The following is an 18,986-nucleotide window of genomic DNA, read 5'->3' as shown; positions in this document are numbered from 1 at the left end:
ATGGGTAATTTAAAAAAACGATCATATCTCCTGCGAATCCCGAGTTTTTCTGAATCAATGTGGGTGTGGTTGGGCAGCAAGCCTCCCCCCTAAAATCCTCCAGCCCTAGGCCTGGGCCTTGATGGCCTCTCCACAAATCTGGGCCAAGCTGTGGGGCCCAGTAATATCTAGTTACACCACTGGGTCTACTCATATGTTGTGGTGTCTTTCCCTGAGAATTTGCCATACCACGTCATAAAGTCAAGTACAAATTCTGATTTCTATTTTTTCTTTATTTTTTCTTTATTTTTTCCTTATTTAGGGTACAGAAAGGAAGGAGAAGCTCGGGTACAGAAATAAATGCATATATTGAGTTTATATAACAATTGAAGTTAACTCGTTAACACATTATATATTAGATATAACTAGTGACGTAAGAGCTATATGGTTCCAACTTACTGTTATACATCATAACTATAGGCAGCGGATTTGCTATAAATTTAGTGAACATACAGTTTTGCCCAAGGAGGTTGGTTTCCTTGCGTAAAGGAAAACTATACTCCGAAAATGAATACTTGAGCAACAGATAGTTTTTATTAAATTAAGTGGCATATTAAAGAATCTTATCAAACTGGTCTATATATTTAAGTAAATATCTCTTGCCTTGAACCACCATTTCGGGATGGTCTGTGTGCTGCCTCAGTGATCACCTGACCAGAAATACTGCAACTCTAAGGGGGTTATTTATCAAGGTCCAAATTTATCTCAGTATTTCTAATATCCAACTCTGATCAACTCCGAATTGACCTTATTTAGGAAGAAAAAAGCCCGAAAAAAATAGGGATCGGGCAGGCTTTGGCGCTTTCCCAGAGAACTCCAAATTGTTCGTAGTTTTCTGCAAAAATAACGATTTTTGCTGAGTTTTTGAACTGAGATGCACCTACACACCAATTAAAAAAATACACGTGCTGGTTCAAGAATGAAACTTTATATTGTAGAGTGAATTATTTGCAGTGTAAACAGTGTCATTCAGAAATAAAAACATCATAAAAATCATGACAGAATCCCTTTAGTTCTCCTTTAAAAGTTAAAACAAAAACGTTGCCACAAACACGCCACATTGGGTCATTAATTTTGCCCGTGTTGGCGAGCGCTCATTTCCCTTCTTCCTCCCAATTCAGGGCTCCAAATGTGGTATTTTTAATCCTGATCCGGCAGTCGGGTTTACTCTGGAGTTTCCATGACTCACGTTGGTTTTTTTATTTCATTTTTTTGCATCAAAGTAAACAGCACAGTTGGCTGCGCGGCCAAATTCACGCACAGGTTTAGACACAGATCTGGCCAATCCAGTCCTCTATAGGTCACGCTAATGAGCTCTGCTTTAGTCATTTATAAGGTATCCGATGGCGAGGCAGCTGCCCAAATAACTACTGGCTGCACGTGGAAGTCAGGGAGGTCCGTGGTGAGACCAGGCTTTAGTCCAGCCAGCAACATCTCTTGGACAGTTGGTAATGGGATTAAAGGCGACTTGCTTTTTGGAATGATTTAGCTTTGCTGAAACAGCTCCTGGTTAATGCAGAAATTGGATATTGAAGTATCCTGGCAAGCTGTGCCCCGGAGCAGGAAGCCCCAGTGTTTTTGTTTCTGCAAATCTCTCCCTTTTATCATTTTTCTGAATCTTTTTTCACTTTGAAAGGAACGCTCGGAAGTACAGAAAGTTCTCTATAGCCCAAAGAGGTCACGTTCTAGAATATCGATATTCTTGCCTGAAAGCAAGTGAGAGAACCAGAAGGATTTTGCCTTTGGCTGAACTTATGTTCTTCCACTATTACTTCCATCAGATCTCATCTCCGGAATTCCTGCGGTTCTGCAGTATATGAATTCTGATATGCCATGGGACATTATTTCAAAGAAGTGGAAGCAGTCACAAATGTTATCATTAGTGATGGGCGAATAAATTCACCAGGCGAATTCGCATAGAATTTCCGTGTTTTGCCGCCAGCAAATAAATTTGCGAAACTGCAGCGAAACTTCGTTGGCGTCAAAAAAATTGGATGCGCATCAGAATAGTCGTTTGCATCAAAACTGTCCAGCGTCAAGATTATTCAGACGCCCATTGACTTTAATTCGGGTGTCACAATTGACATGGGCGCCAAAATTGATGTGGACGTCGAAATTAGCGTTTAGTTAATTTTTCACTAATTTCGAGGGAAATTTGCGAATTTTCCAGCGAAACGGGACAAATTCGCCCATCACTGGTTATCATTTTATTTTTTACATTATTTAAATTTGACACTGCTGACTATTTAGGGTTAGTTGGAGTACAAGTATGGGACCTGTTATCCAGAATGCTCAGGACCCTGAGTACTTTCTGTAATTTGGATCTTCGTACCTTAAGACTACTAGAAAATCATGTGCACATTAAATAAACCCAATTGTTTTGCCTCCAATAAGGTTTAATTACTGTATATCATATTTGGAATAAAGGACAAGTTACAGGTATGGGACCTGTTATTCAGAATGCTCGGGACCTGGGGTTTTTCCGGTTAACCGATCTTTCCGTAATTTGGATATTAATACCTTAAAGGGGTGGTTCACCTTTGAGTTAACTTTTAATATGATCTAGATAGTGATATACTGAGACAATTTGCAATTGGTTTTAGTTTTTTATTATTTAAGGTTTTTGAGTTATTTAGCTTATTATTCAGCAGCTCTCCAGTTGGCAGTTTCAGCAATCTGGTTGCTAGGGTCCAAATTACCCTAGCAACCATGCATTGATTTGAACAAGAGACTGGAATATGAATAGGACAGGACCTGAGAAAAAAAAAATAGCAATAACAATAAATGTGCAGCCTTACAGAGCATCTGTTTTTTAGATGGGGTCAGTGAAGCCCATTTGAAAGCTGGAAAGAGTCAGAAGAAAAAGGCAATTAATTAAAAAACTATAAAAAATAAATAATTAGAACCAATGGAAAAGTTGATTAGAATTGTCCATTCTATTTCATACTAGGGGCCGATTCACTAACTGCGAGTGAAGGATTCCAAGTTAAAAAACTTCGAATTTCGAAGTTTTTTTTGGGCTACTTCGACCATCGAATGGGCTACTTCGACCTTCGACTACGACTTCGAATCAAAGGATTCGAACTAAAAATCGTTCGACTATTCGACCATTCGATAGTCAAAGTACTGTCTCTTTAAAAAAAACTTCGACCCCCTAGTTCTCATTCTAAAAGCTACCGCAGTCAATGTTAGCTTTATAGGAGCTTCGATGGGCCAACTAAATGTAACACTGAACCAAAAAGAGTCTAAAGAAATGGTCTATAGGACTAGATAAACGTAGAGAAAGTGCTTTGCAACTATGAAGTCGATATACTGCAAAATGCCACCAATCATACGATGTAGATTATATATATGTGTGTGTTTTGTATTTTCAGACCCAAGGCAGACACAGTCATCCCCTCCATGGTCCTACGACCAATCATATCCATCCTATCTGAGCCAGATGACATCTCCATCCATTCATTCTACAACGCCATTGTCCTCCACCCGCGGTACAGGGCTCCCTGCAATCTCCGACGTGCCCAGACGCCTCTCAGGTAACGGCTAAAGCTTCAGCAGGCGGCATGTGTCTATAAGGAAATGTGGGGCTGTGTAGGAATGTGTTCACCACTGGTTCATGTAGTGTGGGGACACCTGGAAATGAACCTGGAGATATCATATGGTGGCTTCAGTATATTTGTGGGTCAGGCGATGGCTGCTTGGATACACAGGGGCATTCCCATCTGCGAGTGCACCCACAGGTACAGATAAATGCCATTAAATCATACGACATATGTCATTGCCAATACAGGTGGCCATACATTCAACTCATCTTCACTTTGTCATCTACCAATGCTCCTGTCAACATGTTGCTGCAGCAGACAAGACTCTCAAACTGGGCAGATCTTCTACAGTCCAATAGGATCTCATGATGGTCTGTCAATGACAACCCCCAAATTGATATGCGTGCATACATGTCCCATTAGTTCAGCATTATGGTCAAAATTGGCCAAATCTGGCCATGAATGTTTAGACAGCCTAGACCAGGGGTCTCCAACCTTTTTTTTTTTTTAAATGTGAGCCACATTCAAATGTAAAAAGATACACACACCCCTCCATACTTACATAAATTCTATATACCCATACTTATACTAACCATAGATTTTAGTATCACAATAGCCTTTGATATTATGTCTGTCCAAAAAATCATCCAAGTCCCTCTTATAGTCATTAACTGAATCAGCATCACAACATCACCCGGCAGTGCATTCCACAACCTCACTGTCCTGACTGTGAAGAACCCCCTACGTTGCTTCAAATGAAAGTTCTTTTCCTCTAGTCTGAAGGGGAGGCCTCTGGTACGGTGATCCACTTTATGGGTAAAAAGGTCCCCTGCTATTTGTCTATAATGTCCTCTAATGTACTTGTATAGTCTAATCATGTCCCCGCGCAAGCACCTTTTTTCCAGAGAAAACAACCCCAGCCTTGTCAGTCTCCCTTCATAATTTAACTCTTCCCTCCCTCTAACCAGTTTAGTTGCACTTAGTCTCTGCACTCTCTCCAGCTCATTTATATCCCTCTTAAGGACTGGAGTCCAAAACTGCCCCCATACTCCAGATGAGGCCTCACCAGGGACCTATAAAGAGACATAATTATGTTTTCATCCCATAAGTTAATGCCCTTTTTTATAAAAAAAAAAAAGTGCATAACCTGCATTTATCAACATTGAACCTCATTTTCCAGTTTGCTGCCCAGTTTTCCAGTTTAGACAGATCACTTTGCAAAGTGGCAGCATCCTGCATGGAACCTATAGTTCTGCACAATTTAGTATCATCTGCACAAATAGAAACAGTACTTTCAATGGCCACCTCCAGGTCATTAATAAACAAGTTGAAAAGCAAGGGACCTAGTACAGAGCCCTGCGGTACTCCACTAACAACACGGGTCCAATTAGAAAATGTTCCATTTACCACCACTCTTTGTAGTCTATATTTTAGCCAGTTCTCTATCCAGGTACAAATACTATGTTCCAGGCCAACATTCCTTAATTTAACACAGCCTGTGATTGGCTATTGGTAGTCACTATGTGGACTGGCAGCCTTCAGGAGGCTCTGTTTGGCAGTACGCCTGGTTTTTATTAGATATGCACCGAATCCACTATTTTGGATTCGGCCGAACCCCAGAATCCTTTGTGAAAGATTCGACCGAATATGAAAGGGGAAAAAATTTTTTACTTTCTTGTTTTGTAAGAAAAAGTCACGCAATTTCCCTCCCCACCCATCATTTGCATATGCAAATTAGGATTCGGTTTTCCCGGGCAGAAGGATTCGGACGAATCCGAATCCTGCTGAAAAAGGCCGAATCCCGAACTGAATCCTGGATTCGGTGCATCCCTAGTTTTTATACAACCAAAACTTGCCTCCAAGCCAGGAATTGAAAAATAATCACCTGCTTTGAGGCCACTGGGAGCAACATCCAAGGGATTGGTGAGCCATTTACGAGCCACTGGTTGGGGATCACTGGTTTAGACTAACACCAGGGTCCTCATTTAAAACAGTGGGTAAAGTGCAAACGTTTGTGCTCTTTGCACCTTGCTCCCCCATAGTGAATGAGCCCCCAGAACTGGCAGCTGCCACTCCATATAATAAATAAGTTTGTTTAGAACAATAAGGTTATCTGTGCAGTACAATCTCTGTGTTTGTTTTGCCGAGTTCCTCAGTAGCTGATGTAAGATTATCTACCTCCCTGCAGCTATACAGTTTATTATCCATGCCGGAAGACCAAAAGCAGACAAAACAGACACATTGTTCAGCTCTGTAGATATTGTTTTACACCCTGTTAATTTGCACTAATTATGTTGGTGTGTGGGTGGTGGGATGGTGGCAGTCACACCCAGCGCTGCCAAAGCCAGTGTATTTGATTTCCTGAAACTTAAGCCGTGTGTGTATCAAACCATCGTGATTCAGCGACACCAAGCAAGGGAATAAGGCTTCAGTGGGCAGCCCAACATGACCCTCTTCATAATATTTCTGTTACAGTTTTATACTTGTTAGTATTTGGTAGTAATCTCACAACCCGGCCTGATTATTCAGGAGAGATAAGAAAATGAAATCATATGTTTATAAGGTGCCTTTCCCTGTTGGGCAGTATTGTGGCACATTGGTTCCTTAGTTAAAGGGATACTGCCATGGGAAAAAATGTTTTTTTCAAAACACATCAGTTAAAAGTGCTGCTTCAGCAGAATTCTGCACTGAAATCCATTTTTCAAAAGAGCAAACTGATTTTTTAATATTTAATTTTGAAATCTGACATTGGACTAGACATATTGACAGTTTCCCAGCTGCCCCCAGTCATGTGACTTGTGCTCTGAAAAACCTGTCACTCTTTACTGCTGTACTGCAAGTTGGAGTGATATCACCCCCTCCCTCCCCCCCCCCCCCCCCAGCATTCTAACAACAAAAAAATGGGAAGGTAACCAGATAGCAGCTCCCTAACACAAGATAACACATATGAGAACAACAATCAATTGTACAAATCCATGTCCCACTGCTACTCCTTCAGTAACATTGAGTAGGAGAAACAACAGCCTGGCAGAAAGCAGTTCCATCCTAAAGTGCTGGCTCTGAAATCACATGACCAGGCAAAATGACCTGAGATGCGCCTACACACCAATATTACAAGCTGCCTCCAACCACACTGGTCAGCTACTCAATTTCAAGATTGGAACGGTAAGCAGAGGGGTAGTACAGGGAACCCCTGATTAGTATTTGACTTTAATTCAAATGATTAAGAGCTGCTGCCCTAGGCAAGGGCCCTCGAGCGCCTGTTTGGTATAAACAACCCTGCCTATTCCCATAACTGAAAAGTTCAGCTGCCTAACGATATTAAAGGGGTTGTTCTCCTTTAACTAAATGTTTAGCATGTTATACAATGCCTTATTCTAAGCAACTTCTCAATTGGTCTTCATTATTTTTTTTTTATATAGTTTTCTTAATTAATTACCCACTTCTTCTGACTCTTTCCAGCTTTCAAATGGGAGTCACTGACCCCATCTAAAAAAATAACTCTCTGTAAGGCTACAAATGCATTGTTATTGCTACTTTTTATTACTCATCTTTCTATTCAGAGCTTTCCTATTCTTATTCCAGTCTCTTATTCAAATGAATGCATGGTTGCTAGGGGAATTTGGACCCTAGCAAACAGAGTGCTGAAACTGCAAACTGGAGAGCTGCTGAATAAAAAGCTAAATAACTTTTAACCAATAGCAAATTGTCTCAGAATATCCCTCTCTACATCATACTAAAAGTTAATTTAAAGGTGAACAACCCCTTTAACGAGTGCAACCAAAATATAGTGCTTTCCCCTTTATTTTTTATTATTTTTACCCCCCCCATTCCCATTATTGTATTTGTAAGGAAAATCCCCCAGTGTCAGGACAAAGTGGAGCAAGATGAAGATATATATGACTCTCACTACTGATGTAGCTCATATTTTCCTTTCATGTCGGGATCTATTGAGTTCCAGGCCGGTGAGTCTGCTCCCATTTATCCATAGCAATCACAGCTCACTGCAGCCAAACGCTCGCTCCTATTTATCATGTCTGGCACACAATCCCATATCGTGACAGATCTAATTCTGTCTTGATCCCCTGTAACAAATGCCCCCTGCCCTCTCCTCTGCAAGATTAACTTTTCAGAATTCCATAGAAAATTATCATTTATTTTAAGGGGAAAATATAAATCTTTGATTAAATACAGGTCATTCAGATAGATAACTGCCAGTTTTCTGCCTGGGTTTATAGTTTAAATACAAACAAATTGTGGCGAATAGCTGGACACCAAATTTGGTTACTTTTTCAAGTGTTGCCACTTCCTGAACTGGCTTGCTTAGTGGCAAATAAAGGGCCACCTACTGTCTATTGGTGTCCAGCTATTCGCCACAATTTGTTTGTATTTGATTTAGATCACAGTTATGTGTTAAAAGCTTGCAGTGGAGTGGAACACATGCACTGAAATGAGCTCAATTATTTTTGTTATCTGGGTTTATAGTTTATTTCCCTTTGATGGCTCCAGCGCTGGGTAAGCCCATGATACACGGATATATATGTTATGCTCAGGGCACTAATGGGGTGTTTACAACTGGGGTTATGCTGAAGGGACTGTCCCAGCAACAAATAATGAATTGCCCGGTTTTACCCGTGATGGATTCGGTGGGTTCGCCGTATCCAAAAAAGTGGATTCGGTGCATCTCTAATAAATATGTCTTTAGTAATTGCTTGAACTGGCCACTTTTTATTTAAAATGTCCAAGCAAGTGTAGGGATGTGAAAATCTTAGACACCCTTTCACTTTACAGACAGGCACATCCCTAGTAATATGGACACCTCAGTGGGTCCTTATGGGGACCTGGTGCTTATGTAACCCCTGCAGTTCACACAGTGTACACCAGATGGCACTGTGCCAGAGTATAAAAGGTTTAGGAACCATGTGCTCTGGGTCCATTGCTTTAGCCCAACCAAGCAGGCTGGAAGGTAATGGGTGGTGTCGACCCTAGGCGCCTTGGCCCTAGTAATTAGACAGCTATACTCGTTTTATAGATCGCTCTAGGAGTGATAGAGAGGTTAATTAGTTAAGCAGCTCAAGGCTCCGCCGAGGAGATTAGAAGGATTAAGATTCCAGGGTATTACTGACCCAGAGTAAGGACTAATGTGTTGAGATAGGGATGTCAGGAGTTCCCCTAGTCTGACACTGGAAGATATCCTGAAAACTGGGCAATACCCATCACATGCTGTCAACTTACTCTCTGCTGTATATTCCCTAGCCTGTGGGGATTCAGCCTATACGTGCTGTGAGTATATGCTTCCTTTATGCTGCTGTGTATGTTCTATACTCCATTGTGGATCTATGTGCTATTGGTTAATAAATACCGTTCGTTCAACTGTTTGTTCAACTGTTAAAGAACTACTGGCGCCCATCATTGTGCTATCGCATCAGGTTACAGTTACACTACACCCTTGCCTCCACCCCGCTGCGAGGGCTTACCCCTGAGAAAGAGAGCTCATCGGTGGTCTCAGCCCTCCAAGGAACGTAGCTTAAACTGCCCTAGCACAAGTCAGTTTACTACAGCGCTACACAAGCAATTATAAAGACAAAAGAGATCCTCTTTTGCTCTAGACATGAGCCCACCCTAAAACAAATGTGAGCTTGAAATGGTTAAAAAAATATTTAACAGTTACAACTTTTAAACATAATCCCACTTTAAAATATGAAAAAACTCCAGCATTTTAATATGATATCACTGACATAAGATTGAGGAGTTTTCCAGGTATAACCTGGGGAAGGAAACTCAGGGGAAAGGGAGCGAAAGTTCATTAGCGCTGAGCTCTTTCTCTAGCGAATTGTCCGCTACACCTTTTAGTATATTGGCGATGTCCCTGCGGATTGTCTTTTTGGGGGATTTTCGCTAGTGACGGCCACTTCGCTTTATAGTGCATCTGCCCCCAAGTAGTGGCAGGTGCTGCTGATGGTTTTAGCTGTATTTAACTGTAATAATATTTAACAAAAATCCAATGTTTTTGTCTCATATAAAATGGAAAGAAATGCTGAGAGGACAAGATTGCCGTCTGCTCTTGTTTGGGGTCTTATCTCATTCTCACAACCACATCTGAAGCCGCTCGGCTTGTTATGAATTTCATGGAAACGGATTCTCTGAAAGTGTTTCCATATGTTCCTTCCCAATATATCTCGTCTCCCCTTTTTTTCGGAGCAGAATCCGAGCTCACGCACAGGCTGGAAATGACTTCAGGATGTGACAGGCGAGTCACATGTCTGCCGTGGCTCCGTGTGTGGCCGGAAAGCAGCTGCCTGAGGACTGGATTTATCCCCCCCCTTCCCTTTTACAGTAGATTTAGTTTCAAAGCAAATCCCTTTTGCAGTTTTTACAGTTCCAAATCAATCTGTCAAGGAACGCCGCTGATTTCCTCCTAATGAGAAACGTCCTGTTTGAAGACTTTATATTCAGACTGCGCTGTTTTCTATGCTACGCCCATAGCCGGGCCTGAGAAATCTCACTCGTTTGGGCTAAATGATGAAACGTTTCACTGAACGTGAGAAAATGCATTTGTAAGCATTGGGTTTTATTCCACAAAAGGGGGTTTGGGACTTAAAGAGTAAAATGTAAACTCCCAAATAACTTTTCCTAATAAAAGCAAAAAAACCATGTTAGTATTATTGCTAATGAAAGCAATAAGAAATCTATTGATTGACTACTGGTTGGCACAGCCCTGTGCGCATTATAATGCATTGATTGGCTACAGGTTGGGTTAGGCCTATAAATATCCAGTACCCTGATTGGCTACAGGTTGGGTTAGCCGTATAAATATCCAGTACCCTGATTGGCTACAGGTTGAGTTAGCCCTATAAATATCCAGTACCCTGATTGGCTACAGGTTGGCCAATCATTATGAATATTCTAAAACCCCAGCAGGCTATTCTTTGGTATAGCTAGGGGCATTACCATAGAGGAAGCAAACCCTGCGGCTGCAGGGGGGCCCAGGCGGTAAATAAATAAATATTATTTCATGTGCCAAAATCACAGGGCTGTCCCAATAATCTGTTGAACTTACTATTAGCTTAGTAATTGGAAATAGTTGAGTACAGAGAGCTACGTTTGAGGGGTGGGCAGAGGCATTTAGGTGTCCCTCCCACTCTTTACCAATTCCCTAACTTGCCTGTCATCTGGATGTGGGGAGCTTTGCCGGGTGCAGGATATATTGGGGCCTTGCTGTAGGGACAGGGCTGCCAGACTAATTATTACATAATAAATATATATATGATATAATATAGTGAATAAAGTACCCCCTCTTGTAAAGTCGCTGAGAAGTTCCATGGAACTCCGAGGTGAATTCTAATATCCTCATATTTTGCAACAGGGGGTACTTTATTTGTTATAATACACACTTTTTAGTGAGTCATATGACAGAAATGACATCACTAAGCTGCGATTATAACTGATGACATCACTAAGCACCGTTTATAAGGATATCATTTACAGGATAGTCATGGCTCTTGTGTATTATATAGTGAATAAAGTACCCCTTATTGTAAAATACAGGATATTATAAGTTACCGAGGAGTTTCATGACCATATAAAAACAGTTTTTCTTAATAGTAATCCTTTATTCACTATATAACACACAAAAGCCATGAATATCCTGTAAATTATAAACGGCTCTTAGTGATGTCATCAGTTATAAACGGAGCTTAGTGATGCCATTTTTGTCACATGACTTGTGTATTATAATAAGTAAAGTACCCCTCGGTTATTAGAAATAACTTCGGAGTTCCATGACCTGTATATGGCTATGGAACTTCTCGGTAACTTGTAATATCCTTATATTTTAAAATAGGGGGTACTTTATTCACTATATAACTTTAGTTTACAAAGTGGTTTCAGTTCTTTCATTTTTATTTTTCTGTGGTTTGCTCTTTGGGGTTTTTGGGTCACAGTGTGGGGTCAACATAATGTCATCAGGTATGGAGGTGCCATTTGATTGGCTATATAGAGAGTCTTTTGAATTTCCTATTTTCTAAGGCCCTACTGTTATATTCCATGGTTGTACAGAAACATTCCGTCAGCAAAATCCCTGGAATATTTTCCATGTATAAAATTTGCTGTAATTTGCTTGGCTGTGATGCCCATAATAAAATGCAATACTCAGAGCGCTGCCAAGGCACGGTCCCTGGATATCCATAGATATCAATAGAAATGCAAAGTAGCTGTGAAGAGTTACAGGCAGGTGGAAATCTAAACCCCCTGTTGTGGGACTACAATTCCCATCATCCTGGGCCCACCATAATAATTGTTACATCACAGCTGGAGGACCCACGGCTGGAGTGAAGGAAGCAATTTAGCCAGTACTGACTGCACACAATACTATTTGTATGTGACACATTGTATACATGAATCACTGAAAGCAGAACACACATAAATGACCAGCACCTTATATCAACTACTCCTTTACCCACTAGTCCATCGTTCTATTTAAAGGGCAAGTCAACCCCCAAAAATAAATTTTTGTCTAGTAAAAGAAAACATACTGTAATTCTGAGCAATTCTGCAATAAATATTCCTTGCAACTTGTCTATGGATTTAAAGTTATTGGCAGATGTATTGCTATTGAAAGCAGTGTCTGTCCCTTTCTATAGTCTGCACTGGTGGCTCAGACTGTTGATACAATGTAGCTGATTAACAGACCCGTCTGGGGAACTAAGACTTTTGCAACAACTAGGAGTTAAACAAATGCCGCTTTCAATATCTTTTTATTTTTACAGGTAACTTTAAAAGCACTGACATTTCCAACAAATATATATCGCAACGTTGCTTAGAATTATGTTTTCTTTTATCAGGCAAATTTTTATTTTGGGGTTGACTTGCCCCTTAGGAAAACTAAAGGCTATGAATTAATATGATCAGTGTTGCTTTATTGTTTATACTATACTTACTGTACCAGCTCAGAGGGTTATCAGCCCTATAACAGTAATGATCCAGGCCATTAAAGAGATAAAGACACGTTCCTATAAAAATCATAGGAACGTGTCCATATTTAGGAGCTGCTACACGCCAAATAGTTTCCACTAAAAGTCCCCTCAAAGCCGACCCCAGCCCTGCGAACGTTCGTTAAGCCGACCCTTCGACACTGTTTACGAGTCTTCTGCGTTGTTTCAGTGACGCTGAGCTGGGGGCGGAGCCATCCTTCATAGGCTGAAGTCCTTTTTTCATTTGTAATTAGCCTATGGAAGGATTGCTCTGCCCCCAGCCTCACTGAAACTCTCCTCATTGGAGCAGCGCCCCTGGTCAGTGACACTGCACATGCTCAGTGCCAAGGGGCCTCCATCCGCAGAGCCCCCTCTTTCCACCAAGCCATCCCATCCACAACTCTTGCCTCCGTGCATGGGCGTGTGCGTACTTTTTCCTACGTGTCACGGCCAAGGTCAGGGAGGGAGATAAGCTGGCGGGGCCCAAAAGAGCTGGGGCCGACCCAGTCCGACCCTGTCTGGGCTACTGTTGAAAAGCTAAACTTAGGGTTCATCAGAAAATGAGTAGTGATGAGCGAATCTTTCCCTTTTCGCTTTGCTGTAAAATTCAGGAAACTACAAGAAAAATTTGCAAAACACATTAAAGGGATACTGTCATGTAAACACATCAGTTAATAGTGCTGCTCCAGCAGAATTCTGCGCTGAAATCTGTTTCTCAAAAGAGCAAACTGATTTATTTATATTTCATTTTGAAATCTGACATGAGGCTAGACATTTTGTTAGTTTCCCAGCTGCCCCCAGTCATGTGACTTGTGCTCTTATATACTTCAGTCACTCTTTACTGCTGTACTGCAAATTGGAGTGATATCAAAACTTTTTGCCTCCAGCCAAACTCAGAGATTCGCTGTGAAACCATACATGAAAAAACGTGATACGTGAAAAAATTCGCACATCACTAAAAATGCGGTTTGGAGCTGATGCTACAGGTCAGATGATCATTCTGATGACGAATGCACCGGTTTCTATGTTGTCTTGCAATGTGACTTATCAGCATTGTATTGTGATATTTATATTGTACATAAAATTTTCAGAAGTACGTGTACTGGGATTTAAAAGCTGCAGGTGGGAGTTGTAGTTCGGTAACTGCAGAAAGGCCAGCTTCTACTCTGTGCTGTGAGCGATTCTGCTGAGCAGAGAGGCCATTAATGACTCAGGAACAGAGTTTAGGAAAAGAGTAGCAATTTTCCAGTTCCTACTGCCTGCAATATAAATAACATTCTCATTCATTTACAAATATGACTTGATTTACAACAGACGGGGGACGGAGGAAAGGCTGAGAGCTTGCACGCTTCCCTACAGTCACTGTTTCCCTTTATTCCTGTGTGTGTAATGCCCACACTAATTACCAGCAGCGGAAAAAAAAAATCTGAATTCCAATTTCTAACCGTGGAGCATTCAGGTGGTCTCAACATGTCGCTCTCGCTGTGTGTTCTGTCATTCTGAGCAACTTCCCAATATACATTCATTGCATCCAGGATGGGCCCCTGTCTCTTATGGGCCCCGCCAGCCCAGACCTGCTCCCTGCACTACTTCTTCCTGCCGCAATCTCCCTTCTTCAGGCCACACACATGCGCCACAGCGAGGGGTGGGGTGGGATCAAGGGGTCCCTGAGACAGTAGCCCCAGTGGGGCCCGGACCCCTCAGTCCGACCCTGATCGCACCATTTCATTGGTTTTAAACATGGACTGGGCCCAGGGCCCACCAGGCCTGCAGCCTCAAGGCCCCCCCCACACCATCCCCGGGCTGGGCCCCTAGCCACAAACTTCTCTGTGCAACAGATTCTCTCCATCTTTTCCAGCGCTGCAGAAGATGGAGCGGGTCTGGCAGAGCCCAAAAGACAATGGGCCCATCGGGTTTTTTCCTGGTGTCCCACTGTCCCAGTCCGACTCTGGTTTTAAAATGATTTGAAAGTGTCATTGCTGTCTTTCTGCACTGAGGGTTCTGTAGCAGAGATTAACCTTGCACGTTTCAGTAGTCTGGACCACCAGGGCAGAGAAGAGAAGACAAATACTGTCGTCCATGACAATGTTAAAGGAATTGCTGAATATAAAAATAAAAACTGGGTAAAAAAATAGGCTGTGCAAAGTAAAAAATGTATCTAATATAGTTATTTATCCAAAAATGTAATGTATAAAGGCTGGAGTGACTGGATGTGTAACATAATAGCCAGAACACTACTTCCTGCTTTGCAGCTCTCTTGCTTTCCACTGATTGGTTACCAGGCAGTAACCGATCAGTGACTTGAAGGGGGAGGGCACATGGATTATAACTGTTTTGAATCTGAGCTGAATGCTGAGGATCAATTGCAAACTCACTAAACAGTTATGTCCCATGTGGCCCCCCTTCAAGTCGCTGACTAACTCAGAGTTAGAGAGCTGCAAAGCAGGAAGTAGTGTTCTGGCTATTATGTTACACATGGTCCATCTCCACTAGCCCTTTCTTATTCCCTCATAGGACAATAATATAGCTTCAGCGTAAAATCTAGCACATCAACATCTATTCGTTGTGAGCCCTTGGCTCATGGGTGGGCACTTGGAAGGCATTTATAATGCAAGGTGTTCTGGAAGGTGTTTATGAAATTGCCACTAGATTTATTTTTCCATGTGTACTGGGGTATTATACTTGGAATTAGCCACAGGATACTATGAAGGCATCTGTGTTTAGCCCCTCCACCAGTTGTGTTTATTAGCCTTACAACAGTTGACCATTCAGGGCTAATGCCAAACTGTTCCTACAAGTCACAACCCCATCTCTCTGTGAGCACTCAATTTAAAGGGGACTTGTCATCCGGAAAAATTATTCCAAATCCTATTTTATAATGTTAGTCAAGCAAAATGAACTTTAATTACACTATATAAATGATTTGAATCTTGTTTCCTTAAGTCTGGGAATTTATAATTATAGCAAGCAGGCAGGAGCCATTTTGTGGACACTGTTATTAAGACAAGTCTTGTATCATCTCAGAATCTTGTTTGTGCACCAGAATGGGGACCTGATGTCCATCCCCATGTCCTGGTTATACAATTATATGAGAATTAGAGAACGGGGGAATGTGGGAAGAGCAGTGACATGTAGGAAGTGCTGAATGGAAAGTGAAAGTAATTGTCTGCTCCGCCTCTATGCCTAAGGCTTGGAGGAGGAGCAGGCAATATTTGATTGACAGCTGAGATTTTTAAATGAGTTTACAGCAGCTATGAATGCTTTAATAAAAAAAGAATTTGGATTTCATGTTTAATTTAAAAATTACTTTTATTATACAGCTTTTTATGACTGGGTGACAGGTCCCCTTTAAGCAAACACTGGAGGTTGGCTTTTCCCCCCCTCTCAACGAAATGATAGAGTTCGCAATATATTTTGACTCGGTGGAAGATAATAGGAACCGACTACAGAAAACTGGAAAATGGCTGCAACTTTTCAAAATTAATGGGGGATTAGGGGGCGATTAATGTGACATGGGGATGAAGGCTTAGCAGCACCAGACATGGGGTAATTTAGAGCGGAAAGCTAAAGTGTAGGAATTCTGGAAGAAATTTACTTTTTTTTATGATTTTCAGCAAACCACATATTTGGGCTAAAAGCTGTAAAATGAATGACAAGTGACATTACCTGGCGGCCATAGATATATGTGGGGGTTCCAGTTCCAGCAGGTAGAGGGATAATGAAGACAAGATACAGCTCATTGAGCACGGCTGGATTGTAGCCAGACCCCGGGCCCTTGATGCAGCTTTCCGATATTTATTCATTAAATAAAATTCCAATGGTTTTAAACTTATTTCTAAATTTTATTAAAAGCGAGAGGAATTTTGCTGCTGTCCTAGAGATCAGGGAATCCTTTACGTTTTACGGTGATGGTTCAGCCGAGCCCCGCACACTGTGTCCTGGTACATCCCAAGTACAGAGTAGAAATCCTATTTATTGTTTTTATATTCAGATTTACTGAAAGACCATCATATTTTTACAAAAATTCTGGGCACTGTTTAATATTTACATTTTTTTCTTCCTTTAGGTGCTTCGGAACTGGGTCCATTTTCGGATCCGCGGCAGTTTACAAGTATTTCATCATTAACAGAAAGTCGCTTTTCGAACCCACGAATGCACTATCCTGCCACATTCACGTACAGTCCCCCTGTCACCACAGGGATGTCTTTAGGTATGTCTGCAACCACTCACTATCATACCTACCTACCACCCCCTTATCCAGGCTCCTCCCAGAACCAAAGTGGACCATTCCAAACCAGTAGCACTCCCTACCTTTACTACGGTACATCATCTGGATCATACCAGTTCCCCATGGTTCCCGGGGGTGACCGTTCTCCATCTCGGATGCTACCACCCTGCACCACGTCCAACGGGGGCTCATTGCTAAACCCCAATCTGACCAATCAGAATGATGGCGTGGATGCAGATGGAAGCCACAGCAGTTCTCCTACTGTGTTAAATTCCAGTGGTCGAATGGATGAATCCGTATGGAGGCCTTACTGATGACGGAACAATCAATAGGAAGACATTTTTCCAAATAATACGGAAGTGCCTTTTTTTAAACAAACTTTTTGGATGTCACTATTTTTAGCTTTTATAGGCGTTTAATAAAAAAATGTAAAAAATATGCAACTGAACTGATTTGGCAAAATATTTTTGCCATTTTGTTAGAAATAAGATGGTTACAAGCACACACAGCCTTAAAACATTTATTTCTTGATTGCTATTTATGTCCGACTTTACCATTCCAAAGAATTTTCAGCACCAAAATGGTTGTGAAAGCTTTAAAAAGACTTTTCTTTTCTCAACCATGGGGTGAAAGAAGATTCCATTTCCAAAGTGGCGCGTGCCTTATGTCCAATAAAAGGGAAGCCCTGGAATATCTGACTGCACAAAACGCGTCCTGCGTTAACAAGTCTTTTGCCTTTTTAGCCTTTAAGGGTAAATCTCATGGTACAGAACTTTTTGTTTTAAATGTTTGCTTTGATGATGCCAAAACCAAAAAAAAAATGCAATAATAGTTTTAAAAAAATGCCTATGCAATAAGAAAGTAGCAATACTCGCTTTAACGGTATCAATTGTACGTTGGTTTTCTTCGGCTATTTTTATTTTTTAAATTATCGGTATGTATAAAATCTGAAGATGTTCTTCTTTTGCTGAGGTGGATCGACTTTTTTTTAAGTTTTAATTTATAATTATTTAAAGATATTTGGACCTTAAAGTGATTCTTTATGTTATAATGTGCTGACAGGTCCCTAAACATGTATATTGTTATTATAAATGGTCTTCAAGACTTAAAGCTCTTCCCGTGAAGTTTGATTTGCATCTAATGGTCCCAGGTTTAAACTGGTTAAATAATGCTTCATTTATGGTTACGTAGAAAGGTACTTGTTTCCCGTTGTCCAACCTTGAACAGATTTCATGTTTTTGATGTGCAGTGCACTATGGGTAAGAATTGATGCTGACCCATGAAGCTTTGCGTCAGTTTATCATATATTGATGTGCCAGTCCATGTTTAGTGTGCAAACAGCTGAGCAGTTGCAGAACTACTATTAAAAGGGAATAATGTACCTCTTGTTGTAAAAATAAAGGATATTAGAAGTCACAGAGAAGTTCCATAATCATAAAGAGCAGAAATCTTTGGGGTGCAAGCCTCCCTTTGTAATCATCAAAGAGAACCCAAAGAGGAGCACAGCATTTGATGGACCTCCTCTTAATTCATAACAAGTTTCAGATATAAGAAAGCTTGGCCAACATAGTTACTCTCCTATATAAAGCAGTAGGTATGCATCCCCCCTCCAATTTCACCCTAATTGGCCTTCAACATGGGTCTTCCCTTTCACTTTGGGACCCCCTAAGGCAGTGATCCCCAACCAGTAGCTCGTGAGCAAGCTGTTGCTCTCCAACCCATTGGATGTTGCTCCAAGTGGCTTCAAAGCAGGTGCTTATTTTTGAATTCTAAGCTTGGAGGCAAGTTTAGGTTGTATAAAAACCAGGTGTACTGCCAAATAGAGCCCCAATGTAGGCTGACAATCCATATAGGTGCTACCAAATGGCCAATCACAGCACTTATTTGGCACCCCAAGAACATTTTTCACGCTAGTGTTGCTCCCCAAAACCTTTTACTTCTGAATGTTGCTCACGGTTTCAAAAGGTTGGGGATCCCTGCCCTAAGGGAACCAACCCCACAGTTTGGGAACAACGTATATACAGGCAAGAGGCCCAGTGTCGAACTGGGATGTCAGGGGCCCACCAGAAAACCTTAAACCAGTGATCCCCAAACAGTAGCTTGTCAGCAACATGTTGCTCTCCAACCCCTTGGATGTTGCTCTCCATGTCCTCAAACCAGGTGCTTATTTTTGAATTCCAGGCTTGGAAGCAAGTTTTAATTGCA

General features: G+C 41.4%; 1 protein-coding gene across 2 annotated transcripts in view; it reads left to right on the top strand.

The window, feature by feature from the left end:
• Nucleotides 1-18,517, top strand: part of LOC108718280 (runt-related transcription factor 2) — an 88,813-nt gene extending 70,296 nt beyond the window's left edge. For both annotated transcript variants that reach the window (XM_018265999.2, XM_018265998.2), the window contains 2 exons: nt 3,414-3,575; nt 16,620-18,517. In XM_018265999.2, coding sequence (XP_018121488.1) covers nt 3,414-3,575; nt 16,620-17,095 — 638 coding nt within the window. In that variant the 3' untranslated portion in view covers nt 17,096-18,517. The remainder of the gene's footprint in view (nt 1-3,413; nt 3,576-16,619) is intronic.
• Nucleotides 18,518-18,986: the final 469 nt, after the last annotated feature.

This window comes from Xenopus laevis, chromosome 5S, assembly GCF_017654675.1.
Source record: "Xenopus laevis strain J_2021 chromosome 5S, Xenopus_laevis_v10.1, whole genome shotgun sequence".
In the NCBI taxonomy this organism is placed as follows: domain Eukaryota; kingdom Metazoa; phylum Chordata; class Amphibia; order Anura; family Pipidae; genus Xenopus; species Xenopus laevis.
Note: the sequence above shows the minus strand (reverse complement) of the source record. Positions and strands in the feature narration are given on the sequence as shown.